Source organism: Lepidochelys kempii, chromosome 1 (genome assembly GCF_965140285.1).
Source record: "Lepidochelys kempii isolate rLepKem1 chromosome 1, rLepKem1.hap1, whole genome shotgun sequence".
NCBI lineage: Eukaryota > Metazoa > Chordata > Testudines > Cheloniidae > Lepidochelys > Lepidochelys kempii.
The window spans coordinates 306,052,088-306,068,207 of NC_136380.1; the positions used below are offsets into that span (position 1 = coordinate 306,052,088).

The 16,120-nt window shown below is 43.4% G+C and overlaps 1 protein-coding gene across 5 annotated transcripts in view; it reads left to right on the forward strand.

The window, feature by feature from the left end:
• Positions 1–16,120, forward strand: part of MET (MET proto-oncogene, receptor tyrosine kinase) — a 118,108-nt gene that overhangs the window by 85,116 nt on the left and 16,872 nt on the right. For all 5 annotated transcript variants that reach the window (XM_073328145.2, XM_073328152.2, XM_073328149.2 and 2 more), the window contains 2 exons: positions 5,812–6,030; positions 13,031–13,177. In XM_073328145.2, the coding sequence (XP_073184246.2) occupies positions 5,812–6,030; positions 13,031–13,177 (366 nt within the window). The remainder of the gene's footprint in view (positions 1–5,811; positions 6,031–13,030; positions 13,178–16,120) is intronic.

Genomic DNA, 16,120 nt, shown 5'->3' on the forward strand with positions numbered 1-16,120 from the left:
TGTGTCAAAGGTGAAGTTCTCCTCTCTGCCCCTTCTGACAGTTTCAAATCACATGGTATCTGGGTCAGCTGCTGGGTGACCCCTTAAATGTGGAGAAATATTTCTGCTCTTTATCCTGTTGAAAAAAATCAAACTGTGGATTGAAGTTCAGATTCTGTAAATCAAGCTTTCATTAATTGCCTCAAGAGTCACATTTTATGAAGGCAAAAATACATATCTTTAAGTGGTGAGTCAAATACATTAAGCAAAGCGTCATTATTCTCCCCTGGGTAAACTTATTTGCTATATGCTTGTGAAACACTCCACATTTTTGGCATCTTTTCTTCCTCATTTTCTTCTGATGCAGATTATAGTCATAAGCAGAACACAGGTTCAGCTTTTAAAGTAAATGTATTTTAAAACCTAATTAAATAAAAGTTAAAGGTGCTGCCTGATAGGCAGTATCTTAATTGAGTAGGCAATTGATTGAATTATAATTCTTTCCTTATAGATTCTCAATCCAATATTTCTTGAAAACTAAACCATCATATTTTTCAATTGCTAAAACCAATTTCAAGGTAAAAATGTCATGTCAAATCACGTAACAAAAAGGGCATTGCAAATAAGATTTATCTTGACCTTACCAATCAGTCACATTGCATCACCTCTAAAGAGTATTATTAGATTTTTATCATTCTCTGAGAGCATCCCCTTCAGAGACCGGCCTGATAAAGTAGCTGGCTTCAGAACCAATTCCAACAGATAGCCACAAACAAAGTTATGAATACCACTGCTATTGATTTAAAAGACATCACTACTGTACAGTAGATAAGATGTGTAATGAATTCACATTAATCAAATAAGAATAATGATTACCTAAGATGTATTTGGTTGTTTAAACATATGTATTTTAGTGATGACTTGCTGACCAGCACAATGCTATAGGAATCTTTAAAAAGGATAGTCATAAATAAGGAAAAAATAGCTTGATTCTATATTTTCATCATACATTTGTTATTAACACATTGACTCAAATTATCTTCTAGGTCCATTAGACACAGTAAAACTTGAACTACAGTACATGGCCCATCACTCAGCATTCAGAAGTAAACATACCAGAGCACATCCTCAGCTGGAGTAAATTGCTATGACGATTTACATCAACTCAGGATTTGACCCCACCTTGTTTAATAGTTATTTTTAACAATTCATTTATACTAGGCTAGTCAGTTTAATATATTAGGGTGTGTTAGACCTGAGTTCATAGACTTGAGTCAAAAAGAGAATCCTACAACAATGTTCCATTGGGCCAAAGAAACTTGGTTATGTTGCACAAGACAAGTGAGCTGGCCTTGTTGGGGACCAGACAGAGATGGTAACCGCCGGAACAATTTACCAAGGGTCATGGTGGATTCTTTATCACTGACAATTTTTAAATTAAGATTGGAAGTTTTTCTAAAAGATGTGCTCTATGAATTCTTCTACAGCCTGTGTTATACAGGAGGTCAGACTAGATGATCACAATGGTCCCTCCTGGCCTTGGAATCTATGAATTATTAACTCTCTGTATGCCCCAAGCCAGCTGAATTTGAAAAGACATTACAGGGAGGAAGGCACCTGCATGTAGTTAAGTCCAGGGTGTTGACTTTTGGGCCTGTTCCTGCTCCCATTGAAGTTGATGAGAGTTTTGCAGGCCCTTCAGTTAGAGCTTGACATTGCAGGGCGAAAGGCCCACACCAAATATCTGAAGGGAGACCCACGAGAGCAACAAGAGAGAGAGAGAAGCACCCATTTAGAATATGTTCCTGTTACGTGTGTTCACATTAATCTTCAGCATCCCAGATTGTCTTAACAGTAAGAAAAGCTATCTCCTTTCTCCCTACAGCATGGGCACAAATTTAGTTTTGAAATTCTGCTCTGCCTTAGACTGTTCCATAAACCAGAAAGAAGGGGTTCTGAGCAGGATTTAAAACTCAGATCTCCATGCACAGGAAAACTGGCAATATAGCAACACTGGGACCAACGCTGGTCAAAAAAAAGGGGGAATTTAAAATGTATTCTGATAAATTCTGAGCAGCTCTCTGGGACATTTCTGCCACCTGTTGGTTTTTCAGAAGGACACCAGGATAGTTCTTTAAAAAAATCAAAGAAACCTGTAACTACTAGAGAAATTGGGGTTTTTCACTGCAGAACTGAAGTTCAATAAGTGTTATACTGTCAGTTAAAATACAGTTTTCATGCCAACAGCAGTAGATCACCTTGTGACCAGGGAGCCAAGTAACAAATGCAACTGAAATATAGAAAAGAACATAGTTTAGTTGTACTATAAAATTATGGTGCTTGATTCTACACCTTCTGTTGCACCCCAGAGATCACGCTGGTGTCAACAGGAATGTGTAGGTATATCTGAAGGCAGAGTATGGTCCATAAAACCAAATAGCTCTTAGTTACATGGGTGCAATTCCCATTATCTTCAGTGAGAGCTGCAACCATTTAACTGAGAGCAGAACTGGGCCCATAGTCCGTAGCTAAGTAAAACTTGTAGTACAGATTTAAAACTCCAGTGTTCCTTTCCAGATTCTTGGAAAAATGTTGGCAGGGCTAAGATTTCACACTTTTAGGTATGAAAACATGAATTACTGTGGTGATAAGAAAAAGTGCTGATCTAGAGACAAATAATTTAATCCCAAGCTAATGTGAGTAAATAGCTTTAACCATTATTATACTAATTTGATACAGAGCGAAATTGTACTGCATTAACTTGGTATGAAAGAAACAAATGGAAATTATTTCAAGGCAACATTCAGACTGGATTTTATAATGAGAACCAATATAACTAAAAAGGAGTATTTTGGCTCTATTTATGTATGCAGAGTTATTCAACAGTATATTGGTTTTCTAAGGATTTGGGTGGGGGTGTTAGAGTACAGAACACTAGGGGCAGCTGTAGGGTGACCAGATAGCAAGTGTGAAAAGTTGGAGTAGGGGGGTAATAGGCACCTATATAAGACAAAGCCCTGAATAACAGGACTCTCCCTATAAAATCAGAACATCTGCTCACCCTAGCTGGTAGTGCTAAGAACCATCATTAATGTCCCAACTGTCAGCCATGCTACAGACAAGTATAGTCTCTAAGAAGTGGCTGTTGTGCTGGAGGGTGCAGTGCACTTGCTTACCTTGGGGGACTTCTTGCGGAGCTGAAGTAACCCCATCTGCATATAAGCTGCAGGCAGCAGAGGGAATGGACTCAAAGTAGAGAATACAGGCTTCTGTAGGACGGACTCATATTAGAGCCTCAGGGACAGTCACTATGCCCTCTAGATATGTTTACTGTAGATATAGGCCTTCCTTGCTTCCTCTGCCTCTTGACTAGGCCAAGCAAAAACTGGGGGCTCTGAACTGAGGGGGTGCTATGTGAGACAGTAGAGTTTCCAGGTGTCCAGTTTTTGACCAGAATGTCTGGTTGAAAAGGAAAACTGGCAAGATCTGGTCAGCACATCTGACCAGACACTAAAAGTTACCTGCAGTAACTGGCCTCGGCTACTGAGGGGTGGGGGTGGGAAGAGCAGCAGCGGCTGCTGGAGCCTGGAGAAGTGGCTTTGCTTAGCAGGTGCTGCTTTTCCCACCCCCCAGCCTGATGGAGAGTACTGGCTGTCTCCCAGACTGGGCTCCAAAGTAGGTACCAGTGCCATCGAGGTGGGTAACCTGTCTGCCCCCCACCCCACTGTGCCCCGATTTCCCCAGCCCCTTGCTCTGGGGATCCCTCTGCCCTGCTGTGCCCCAATTTCCCCAGCCCCTCGCTCCAGGGACAGAGCCCCCCACCCTGCTGTGCCCTGATTTCCCCACCCAAGCCCCTCGCTTTGGGGACTGATGCCTGCCGTGCCCTGTTGTGCCCTGATTGGGCAGGCTCTGTATCAGCTCCTCCCAGCCTGGCTCTGCAGGTGGCAGGTGAGTCCCATGGGATCGGGGGAGCAGGGCCTCGGGGGAAGGGGCGGTCAGGGTGTTCAGTTTTCAGGGATTAGAAAGTTGGCAACCCTATGGGATAGAGGGGATTTTCTGATGGGGGGTTGTTTTGAGTCATGATCAGATGGGAGGGGTTTTGTGTGCATAGCCGGGCATTGCCCAGGATGAGGGTTTAGGGGAAGGAGAAGGAGAAGATTTCTAAGAAGTGAGTTCGGTTGCTGGGAGGGAATTGAGGGGGAAGGTTTGGCAGCGCTGAGGTGGGAGAATGGAAGGAGTAGGGGTTGGGAATGAGGGAACTGCTGAATGAAGGTGAATGTAGATGAGCCAGTGGTATACAGTACGGAGCAGGAAGGCAAGAGTACAAGCAGTCCCGCAGAGACAAATACTCCTTTCTCTGTGCCCTGCCCTATACTGTAATGTGCCCTATGTTTTCATTCTGAAATGAGGAGGATGCAAAGTAGGGGAAGAGAGGGCTCCTTTCTTTCTCTTTTCCAATCAACCTCCTTCATCCTCCACCAAACCCCCTCCTGTGACATCCACCACCAGTGTCCTCGTTTGAAAATCTGGTTAACGTGTCAGAGGAAGCGCCACCTATTTTGGCAGCAACTGCCACTGCAAAATACCAAGTATTTTGTTAAGGTGAATATTGAAATAAATATTAAGTGCTGTGCTTTTGGTATTCATGTATTTCCTACCCTTGGCTTAGCTGACTCCTGTTTACACCCAATTGAGGTGCACAGTAGAGGAATGGAGATGAAGAGAGACATTGGTGGGGGTGGAAAATGAGATTTCAGAATTTGTTTTCATCCCTCATTGGAAAAAAATTGCGACCTTTCAAAAAATATTTGAGAGAAAGACCCACCCCAGAATAGCCACTAAGTCAATGGTTAGGGCACTCACCCAGACCCAGGTTCAAGTCTGCTCTGAACCTGCGAGCTATCATGGGGTGGGAGCTCTCTCTTTCTCTTTCTGACTAGAAAATTCCATCCTAGACCTGAGAAACCTTCCCAATGAATCAACGTGTTCCAATGAAAAAAGCTTTTGTCAAAATATTCCTGACCATCTCCAGTGGCAGCTCTACCATCCTCTCTAACCATTTTTGTTAAAAGGTATAACCAAAGACACAGCCCTTCAAAAGCTCATCCTGGGATCATTTTGTCTCAGCTGCTGTCAGGAAATACAGGTTGAAACGGATCCTGTAGCATACAACACACGGGCAGACTGCAGTGGTGCTCTGCATGGGCACATTAGTCCACCTGAGCATTGTATGTTGCAGGACTGGAGTCTTAACTATATAATTTTAAAAGAAAATTAGAGAATTTTTGGCACAGATTCTCATAGCATTTTTGGCAGCCATGTTCTGGTCACTTCATGTCACTTTGGCAGTATAAAGGCACTCCAGCAGATCTCCACATGGGAGGCCCTCTGACAGACACTGGTTATTTTGGGTTTTGGCTGAGTTGTGTCACTGGAGCAGTAACAAAGCAGCCAGAACATAATATACTGATGATCCTTGGCTTTGAGATTTACTTTCCATTAATTATCTGCAAAATATTCGCCTAAAATGTGCACACTGATGCTAGGAAATATGTTTGCTAATATACTTCCTCAAAAGTGTGCAAATGCTATCAAAGTGAAGTTTTTGCACTGATCACTCAGATCTAAGAAAAATGCTGCATAAGATGCATGATTTGATTTTTTTTATAGCAAGATACCTACTGCTCTGCAGCTTTTATAAACTTTATTTGAAAAGAGTTGGCAATTGAAGAATATATTTTAATGTAAGTATTTGTATGGTATTTGAAAATGTTTATGCACCTCCAGTATATTAAATGCATCTCTCTATTCTGTACCCCTTTCTTATTACAGACATGTAACCATCGTTCTAACACAGAGATAATCTGTTGCACAACTCCTTCACTGAAATCCTTTAATCTGCAACTACCTTTTGCAACAAAAGTGTTTTTCATTTTTGATGGAGTCAGCAACCAATACTTTGATTTTGATTATGTGAATAATCCTGTATTTAAACCTTTTGAAAAGCCAGTGGTGATCTCAAGGGGCAATCATAATATACTGGAAATTAAGGTAAGAAATGTTTAATGGTCTTTTAAATCATTGGCTTTGATCTACTAGACTCTATGCAGATAAACTGAAACACTATTCAGTAAACAATATTCTGTAATAATATTGCAGCTTCCACCAGCAAATAGGTACTAAAACACAAACTATTTGTCATAATACTTATGTGTAGTAGGGGGCTGATGTGTAATGACTGTTTGGAGAAAAGATCTAAAGGATCTCTGCAGAAAAATGTAGGGAATTTTTCAGCAGGGAATATCTTGAGAGCATTGTTTTCTCCTTGTACCACATTCTTCTGAAGTCCCAGTTGTCATGAACTATAAAGAGCTGATTTCACAAATATGCCAGGGGTACACTTGGCACACCGGGTGGGAATGCAAAGGTGACTTTCCTGGTCCTCCAGGGACCCAGGGGCTAATTCAGCCCCAGTTCAAGTAAGAGCAGCCTCGGGACTGTTCTAAATTTCACCAGCTTTTAACAGCCTATTACAAGCTGTTATAACAGAATGGATAATCCAGAGCACAGCATACTCCAGCAATATCTCCTTCCCACCGTGAGCTCAGGAACACTTGGGGAATCTTCAGCTGCACAATTAAGAATTAGCAGGAGTAAAGATCTAGCTCAGAATTTGAAATGGTTGGTCTGTAGACTCATCTATTTCTCCTCTATGGTTTTGTGACCTTTCCTCTGGAGGAAAATGGAACTGCCTTAGCAGCACTGGCATTCTAGATCTTGGATGCAGGAATTACTGGGTGAAATTCTATGGCCTATGTGATGCAGGAGGTCTAACAAGATGATCTTAATGGTCCCTTATGGCCTTAAAATTTATGAATTTATGAAGGGTGCAAACTCAATACTGAGTGCATGTTCTGAGTAATCAGGCTGTGTGCACTGAGGCATGGCATTCTTAGTCCCAACCCAGCATATAGGGTTAATGCAGGGTGTGGGTGTACTAGCAGACACAGCCCAGGCTGCGTGCTTGGAACTAGAGCTGGGCAAAGAAAGGTAATTCCACTGTGCAGAGGATTTCGATAGAGCAAAATCTGGTTTCATTGTGATTCAGAATGAAAACCAAAAATTTCAAAATTCTCCACAAAACGGAGGTTGGGCTGAGCTGTGAGGCAGCCCACCTGCCAGACTGTCCTGGAGCCATGAATCCTGGAAGACCTGGGGTCCCTGACTCTGCGACAGTCCAGCAAGTAGGCTGCCAAGGAATCAGGTGAGCAAGCTGCCAGGAAATCAGGCAGGATTCTGTCAGACCCATGCCTGGGTTCCATTGGATCTTCAACAAAATTCAACCATGTCCACAAAACATTTCGATTTTGACTAATCAGCAAATTCTGACAAAAGAGCTTTTCATTGCCATTTTCCCAACCAGCCTCACCTGGAACCCCTGCCCACACAATCCTCTCTCCTTCAGCTGGAGAGACCCTCTACAGCATTCAGCTATGCAGCGTACAGAGAGAGCATGGAATCTCTCTCTCTACCCAGCTTCTTCATGCAGTGGCAACATAGCATTGCCATTGCACTCCTGGTCTTGCACACTCACTGCGTGGGGGACAGGCTGCTCCCATAGGTGAAGATGTGGGATTTGGTGCTTCCCCATTCACTCCATGCTTTCTTTTGCCCACCTAGCTTAGTCCCAACAACTATATTTACCATTTCCTCCTCCAAGAGGGTGTCCTGTTTATGCTTCGTTGGAAGCAGTCATGAGGTTGAGGAGTTTGGTTTAGGACTGGCTTATTGGAGGGTGACCGCAATGACACTTCAGCTCTGTTGGTTTACCTTGTCATGGTGCCGTAAGCAGCTGCCTTCTGAAGCCCAATGCCCGGATGATTTCCTGGCAACCAACTAAAGAATGATGTTAGTTGAAGCTGGTCTCCTAGAATAAAGCATGAGCAGGAGGCAATTTAACATCTTCCTCCAAATAAAATTAGTTATAGTGGGATGCTTCCATCTAAACACTGAGGCGACTTTAGAATTTATGTTCAGGAGCCAAAAGATCATTATAAGCCGTACTGGCAACACTTTCCCCTCGCCCCTGACACACAGATAAAATCACACACACGTAAGTTTACATGCCTCATGGTCTTATTTTGAGCAATAATTAAGCAACCACAGCATGAAATTAAATGGCAGCTTGCTTCAGTGAGCAAACTGTTCTACCAAACCAAAGTTCTTTTATCTTTTTCTTAATTAGTTTTAGAAGTGGGGAGAGCTTTTATCACGAGTTTTTCAGTCGGATTAATCTAGTGTGACACATTTAGCTTCCAACAAATGACTGGATACTGACTGAAAGGTTCTCTCTGGTTTTCCTTGATGAACACAAGATGTTTTATAAGAACATATTGCTCAGAAAAACTATACTTATTCAATTGCTTTATCTAGGACTTTGTCCATCTGGGCATTGTATTCCTGGAGTGCCAGATGTTTTTTGTCTTCAGTGGAGGGCTTCCAAAACTCCATATTACACTCTGTGTCTAGGTCCCTCATCACAGCCATCTTCCTTTGCCAGGTATATGACTCTCTTTGAAGTCTATCAGTGCTACTCATAGGCTGGTCAGAAGGGTCATGGTAGAGTGACATGAGGCACTCTCTTGGTCAGTTCCCACCCAATGAGCTGAGCACACTGCTTCTGAAACGCTCCCATCTCCTGTCAACTTGCAAAGCACACAAGTTAGGATAAATCTTATTGTCTGTCAATCTAGGACAACCAAAAACTCAGTCTGGATAAGAAAATGTAATTACTTATTGCCAGCCAAAAGAAGTCAGTGACCCGTTCTTATGAACTTTGGGCCTGCTGACTGCCCAGTGCATCCTAGCTGTAAATGAAAAATGACCTCCTGTCCAAGTTTGCTTGTGAACATCACCAGACTGCAGAAGGAATGGATGATTTGTCCACATGGCCGGCTCCTTTTGTTGAATTCCTTCTCTGGCACTACTCAACAAATTGCTCCGTATCATATGTATAGGCTAATTATACATGTTTTCATCTTCCAGCCTCCCAAATGCAATATCTGTCTGTCTATTCTTGGGTATTTCTGTCATCCATTATCATAGTACATAACTGCAGTCCAGTGGCATTCACAAGGAAGCCACAGGTACAGACCAATGTTTGTTTTAAGCCTCGGTTGGACATGCCGGGCAAGCAGGGCAACAAGGAATTTTAACAGCCTATCAGATCAGGTCAGCAGCTTGTCCCAGCATGTAGGAAGTGACAGGCAAATACACAGAAGTAGAAGAAACAGCTGCAACCGACTCCATAGCAGTTCTAGGTCAGAATTATCAGTGAGACACTTTAACTTGCCTTAGCTCTGCATGTGATCATTACTTAAGATTCTCTTGAAAATGCCCATCAGTGCTGTCCTGAGTCAGAGGCAGGCTATTTAATTAAGTGCTGCTACATCTGAGCCCCTACAAGATTGTGCACAAGTGCACTACACTCTCTGGAGCAGCTGTTCTACAGGAGTTCATCAGCTTAAAGAACTAGACAATTCAATTAACAGTGTAAATGGGACAGAGAACTGGGCCAAAGGTAGTTTCAATTGACTCCAGTTGTATCTCTGTAGGGCCAGTCCCCCAGATTCCAGAGTATTGTCTGAGTCCACTGTCCTCACCACCAACACGGATTCCTCTCATGCTCTTACTGCAGTTTTATATCAGCTTCAATCCCCATTTCCATTCAATTTCTAAGCAGAGACTGAGCAACAGGCCCAAGGCTTTGCCTGATCAGAGCTCATACACACATACCAAACCAGAGACAGACTACAAGTATTACTTATATATAGCAGGACTTGATTTCTAAACAGAACTCATTCTGGCCATGGAAAATATTGGGACCATCACAATTTTATGTCAAACAATCAAACTTGACACGTCTGCCCTGGAAATCAAAGATAGAAGTGATCTATTAAGCCTCTTTGTCCATTCCCAGTCCAGTGTAGGATGTTCCCTGTGGGGTAATCTTAAGTGTCACTGCCTCTTGGTGTGGTCTTTTTAGGGGTCTCAGCTTCTTCTGACTGACTCTTCTGAGCTTGGTCTCAATCAGGTCAGTTCCTGGATCTTCACATCCAATTAAGTCCATCAGCCTTTCAATTTTAGGGCTTGCAGTCTCCTTCAGTCTCCTGGCTGTTTTCTTGGAGGCAGCCTGGTGTAGAGCTGTCACCCCTTTGCTAGCTCAGGCCTTTCTGCCTCCCCTTTCCTTCTCTGTGCTCTCCCCTTCATAGCAGATCTTGTTTTCTCTATTGGTTGTAGTTGTGGGTGCCTGCCTCCAGGATTGGTAGTTCTGGCAGCTATGTCAGGGTGTGATCAAGCCGCTTGTTTGTAAACCAGAGAGACTCTCCTCCCGCCTCTGTCTATGCGTAGTATGGAGTTTGTAGTCCCCATTACATTAAGAAGCTTGTCCAGTCCATTTTTAAATGACTCTATTGATCTATCTCCTTCTATGTCCTTTAGCAGATTGTTACAGTCTAGAATCTTCCCATTCGGAATTATTCTGACATTAAGCCTGCATCTTCCATTCTTAAATTGCATTCCATTATTCCTACTTATGATCTGTAGGACCATTCTAATCCTTCAGTACTGTTCAACATGCTTCAGATACTCATAGATGTGGGAGCAAATGGTATATGTAGTTGGTCTGTGATGGCTACTCCAAGTAGTAACTAACTGCCCCGTCTGGCTTGAAGAGGCATCAACTATTAAAAACAGGGTGGGGATGGGTAACAGATTTTTTAAAAAAAACAAAAGAACTAATATGAAAGGGAATCTTATTCTCCTACCCCGGTAGTAATCAATAGGCACTCCCATCTATCCTTAAATATGTGACACATTCTGTGGTCCTTAACTGAGCAGAATTGCCATTGAATAAGAGGCTTGATTAAGGATCTTAGAATTTAATCCTACAAATGTATCATATATTTATTATGATCTGCTATGCATGGGTACAGGGATCTGCTCCCATGGAATTCATTGCAGTGTTCTTCAGCGCTCCTTTCTTAGGGAAAATAATAATAATTAATAATAAATCCATAGCTAGCCAATGTAAAGTGTGTTCTTATTACTGTTACCCTCAGCCTGCCTGCCCCACTTCCCTCTGATTGTTTGTTAAAATTACTCTTTGTGTTTTGTCTCAAATTAGATTGAAAGGTCTTCATGGCAGGAGTTGTATCTTCTTAAATATTGTATGCTGCCCACCACCAAGGGGGCACTAATCCTAGACAGGATTTAAGTTGGACAGCCCTGTTTTAAATGTTTTTTCCCTGTCGGTACAGAGACAAAAACGGCAGTGGTTATGTTTGCTATCATGGCTGGGGGACTATGACAGGACGGAGTCCTGATCCTGTCTCTTTTCTAGCCACAAACCACTCAGAGGCTTTCTTCTGGTCAAACACCTTTGCAATTTATTTAGTGTTCTCCCCACCACCCTTACAAATTTGCACAGCTCTGTATTTACAATAGCTTACTCTCCTTAGCTCCTTACAAGGTATCTTCCACCTGAGAGATCTCTCTTGGCTCTGATCCTGAAAATGCTACCAGTCTTTCTTCCCCCATGGGCACTTCCTTCCTGTGCCCTTCTACCTTCTGGGCTAATTAGCCTTGCAGCACTCTCCTGCCCATCCCCAATCTATCAACTGGGCACAGCTTTGCCCCATAGGTTCACTCCAGGGCAATTTAATTGTTGATACAGCAGTACAGCTGCTGTTGCCCAGCACACTATCACAGGGACACCATTTTGAAGAATGCACTGCTCTTCCCCCACCATTGTGACCTTGTACGCACTGTGCGTGCAAGGTCACACTGGCGGGGTGGAGTCTCACAGCCGGGGGCAGGTCCATGCTATTCCCGGAAGTACCCGAATGTTCAGTATTCTGGGGATGCATGAGTGGCCACCCTCCTTAATCCTGAGCAGGGCCTTTGGGCACTAACATGATACAAGTAGCAATAATAATGATTATTCATCTTACTCTGGATATAGTCAAGGGCAGTTTTCCTGGGTAAGGAGTGCAGAATGGGGTCCTTTTAATGCTGTCATTTTTACTGGTAAATGCTCATCTTTGGCTTGCAGAACATGTTTCTTTTTATCCAATTTACTGGGGTGACCATATTTCCGAAAGTGAAAACAGGATACCACAAGAGGCTGGCCCGAGACCTCACCCATCCTGCATGGAGCTGGCCCAAGCCCTCTCCCCCTGCATGGCGCTGGCCTGAACTGCCAGAACGTCACTGCTCGCCCAAGCCCTGCCACCTGGGGCTGGGGCTGATAGCTTGAGCCTTGCCCCCTGGTGTCACCACATGCCCCCCGACTGTTCCTCTGCACTCTCCCTAGGGAGGTGCACCCTACTTTTTTGGCAAAACCAGGCATTTGTCCCATTTGCTCTTGCCAACTGATCATCAGCAAATGCCTAGTTTTGCCAACAAAAGTCGGGACATCCGGGATAGGACTTAAAAAGGGGTCTGTCCCAGCCAAAATAGGATGGTCCTACTATTTGCCCAATTCTATGAGAGCAATTCGCTCTCAAGTTTCACTCCCTTTGTAAATATAATGTATCTCCCCTTGCCATTTGCAAAACAAAATGTTTGAGATGCCTACAATGTAGTGGATAACAGAATGCCAGTTTTGTGTAAACACGGCTATATAATGCTTCCTTTCTCATGTGAATTATGCAAAAATGTGAGACAGTTAAAAAAACCCCGCAGAATATGTTCCTTGGATGTTTACATTTTTAGAAATCATGTGGGTTGCATGAGTGTAACTGAGAACAGAGTTTGGCCTTAAACATTTTACTTCCCTTTTTGTTTTTCTGCCAAATTGCCATTTACATTAACAGAAATTAAACATGTACATTGGCTGGGCCATAGAAGACCAATTGTGTAGTATTTTGTTTGATTTCATAATTGTTGCTTTTGCCACCATAAAATAACATTTTCTGAGTCAATAGTAGAGCATCTCCTTAAGAATTATATTAAATGATTGTTAATGTAATATTTTTTAAATTTTTTGTAGGGAAATTACATTGATTCAGAAGCTATTAAAGGCGAAGTGCTAAAAGTTGGAAATAGAAGTTGTGAGAACATCTACTTACAGTCTGAATCAGTTTTCTGTATGATTCCCAGAGATCTGCTGAAATTGCACAGTGAGCTAAATATAGAGGTGGGATACCCTCGCTCCATATATGATGTAGCTAATAACGATCCCACTGGAATTATGGTGCCTGCAAACTTAAAATGCAAATCTAATCCTCATGTTGGTAGTGGTTTCAGTTCATGAACTTTCCCTTTTGTGTGTGTGTGTGTGTGTGTGTGTGTGTGTGTGTGTGTGTGTGTAGGTCTTATTATTTCTAAGTTCCAGCTTTCTTCAGAAAAATGTGAATTCTTTTATGAGAAACGTGATTATTATCTGTATTGTGGTAGCACTTAGGAGCCCCAGTCATGGACCAGGACTCCATTGTATTAGGTGCTGTACAGACAAACAACAAAAAACGGTCCTTGCCGCCAAAGAGATTACAATCAAATTGTAAGACAAGAGACAACAGGTGGATGTGGACAGATAGACAGGGAAGCAGGTGGAAACCATGAGGCAACAGTTTTGGTCCTGATCCTGCAGGCCTTCCTTGGAGTCAATGGGATCAGGCACTTTGTGTAGAAAAAGCATGAAATAACCTGTTCTCCACCTACAACAATTCAGTTTTATTAGTTTGATAAAATCCAGATATTTAGGACAAGTACTTGAACCCAGGTCCTTCACCCTCTATGAACCAAAACCTGGTCCTACTGAGTTACTGATAGTGTTGCCATTGATTAAAATAAGGCCAGGATTTGACCCTGTGTTGATTCATATGGCATTACAAGTATCTTTCAAAATTGTTGAGAAAATTGTTGAGAAAAGACAAAAATCACAAATGATGTTCCTTTAAACTATGCAGCTTATACATTATGGGCCTTGTCCTGCTCCACTGAAATCAACAATGACTTTAGAGTGAATAGGATCGAAACCTACAGTATGACTTTCATTTAGTTTGGTGGTCCCCAAACTTTTTATGTCATGGTCCCCACTTACCCATAATGTAATTTGTCTGTGCCCTGCCAGGAGCAGGTCTGAGACCACACCCAGAGCCACAGCTGGGAGCGAGAGCCACAGGCGGGAGTGGGGCCAGGGCTGGGGGCCGCAGTCAGGGGTCAAGGCCAGAACCAAGCTTCGGTCAATGCCAGGAGCCAAACCAGGGCCTCTGCTGGGGGCGAGGCTGGGGCTGGAGCCGGACTGAAGCTGGGAGGCTCCCTCCACACTTTCTGTGGGGGCTGGCCCAAGCCCTGTCACACCCCTCTTAATGTTCCTTGGTGCGCCCTGCAGTTTGGGGACCACTGATTTAGATGGTAAGCTCTTTGGGGTAAGGATTGTTTGCTTGTCGTTTGTTCGTACAGCACCTTTCACAATGTGGTCCTGGTCCATGACTTGCCTCTTAAGCTCTACCTCAGTACAAATAAAATAATTATATTAGACAATTTTTGTTAAAAGCACAGGCACTAATTCTTGGATATAGAGCTGGCAAACTATGACATCAGATGTTCTCCTTATGCTTTCCCTTTGGCAAATACATTTTCATAGAAGATTGAAAATGCCATGTCTCTCATATTTTATCTATGTATATATGATATTAAATACACACACACTTTTACATTTATGTCGTTGGTTATGTAACTTATTTAATCAGTTCTATTATGTCCTATTTCCGTAACCCTTTGACTCCTAACAACCACAGGTGTGGCACATTCTACATGTGGAAGCAAAGAGGTCAGTAGTGAAGGGGTTAATCATGTTGTGTACTTGTTTACTGGCAAAAAGTCTTGGAAATTGCTGTCTGCCCAGCAAAGAAGACATTTTGCACTTTTGATGGACTAATCCTTCATTACAGTACCCAAAGGACTGACTTCCACACAAGAAAGACGAAGGATTGCCAAATGCATTCCAGTTGACTGAGATAGTGCCATGTGTCCTAAAATAATTTTGCCCTGGTAGCTGGTCAGTGTTTGTTTGCTTGTTTTTTTAAAACTTGTTGACTAGCTAAAAATTGTCAAGGATAGAATCACATGACGTTGGGAACTGTGCTACAGGAACTGCAGCATATTTCAGCCAGAAGGACATGTACTAGGGCTGTTTTAAAATCAATTACAGGTTTTTTCCTATAAACCCCCACTTTTGCCAGTGCAATTTGAGTAAAAGGTGATTAACACAAAATGGCCATTTAGACTGTAAGCACTTCAGAGCTGGGAGGGATAGCTCAGTGGTTTGAGCGTTGGCCTGCTAAACCCAGGGTTGTGAGTTCAATCCTTGAGGGGGCCATTTAAGGATCTGGGGCAAAAATTGGGGATTGGTCCTGCTTTGAGCAGGGGGTTGGACTAGATGACCTCCTGAGGTCCCTTCCAACCCTGATATTCTATGATTCTATGATTCTATGACTGTCGTCTTTGTTCTGTGTTTGTGCAGCGCCTATCACCATGGGCGGCAGGTATCATAGGCCAGCGAAGGCTAAGTCTCCCCTAACCCAGGCCTCTGGCTCCACCTATGCTCTGCCCCAAGGCCCTGCCCTCACTCCCCCTCTCCCCTGAAGCCACTGCTGGCTCTGCTGTGGCCAGTGGCCCAGGGCAGCTCTGTCCGGCCAGTGGCCCAGTGCTCGGACAAGCCAGCAGCCTAGTGCTCAGGCCCACTGGTGGCCCAGTGCTTGGGCCCACTGGCATGGCTGAGACAGATGGGCTGGGGCTCCTCCAGCCACAGGGCGGGGTCGGGGCTCCTCCAGCTGCAGGGGGGTGGCTCGGGGCTCTAGCAGGCAAGGGCAGGGTCTCGGGCAGAAGGGGCGGGGCTGGGGGCTAGCCTCCCCAAAGGGGACATTCACCTGCTGCCTATACCTATCACAAAGGGGTTCTGGTCCAGGCATGCAGCTCCTATGTGCTACATAATGCAAAGAACAAAGTAATTGTCTGTGTGTGCAAATGCTGAGTTTCATGTGTATAATATCATTTTGTGGGTGTGATGGCTACTTGGCTTCTTGAAAGGATGTGATGAACCACAGAGGACCAGATTCCAATTTCATTTCCACCA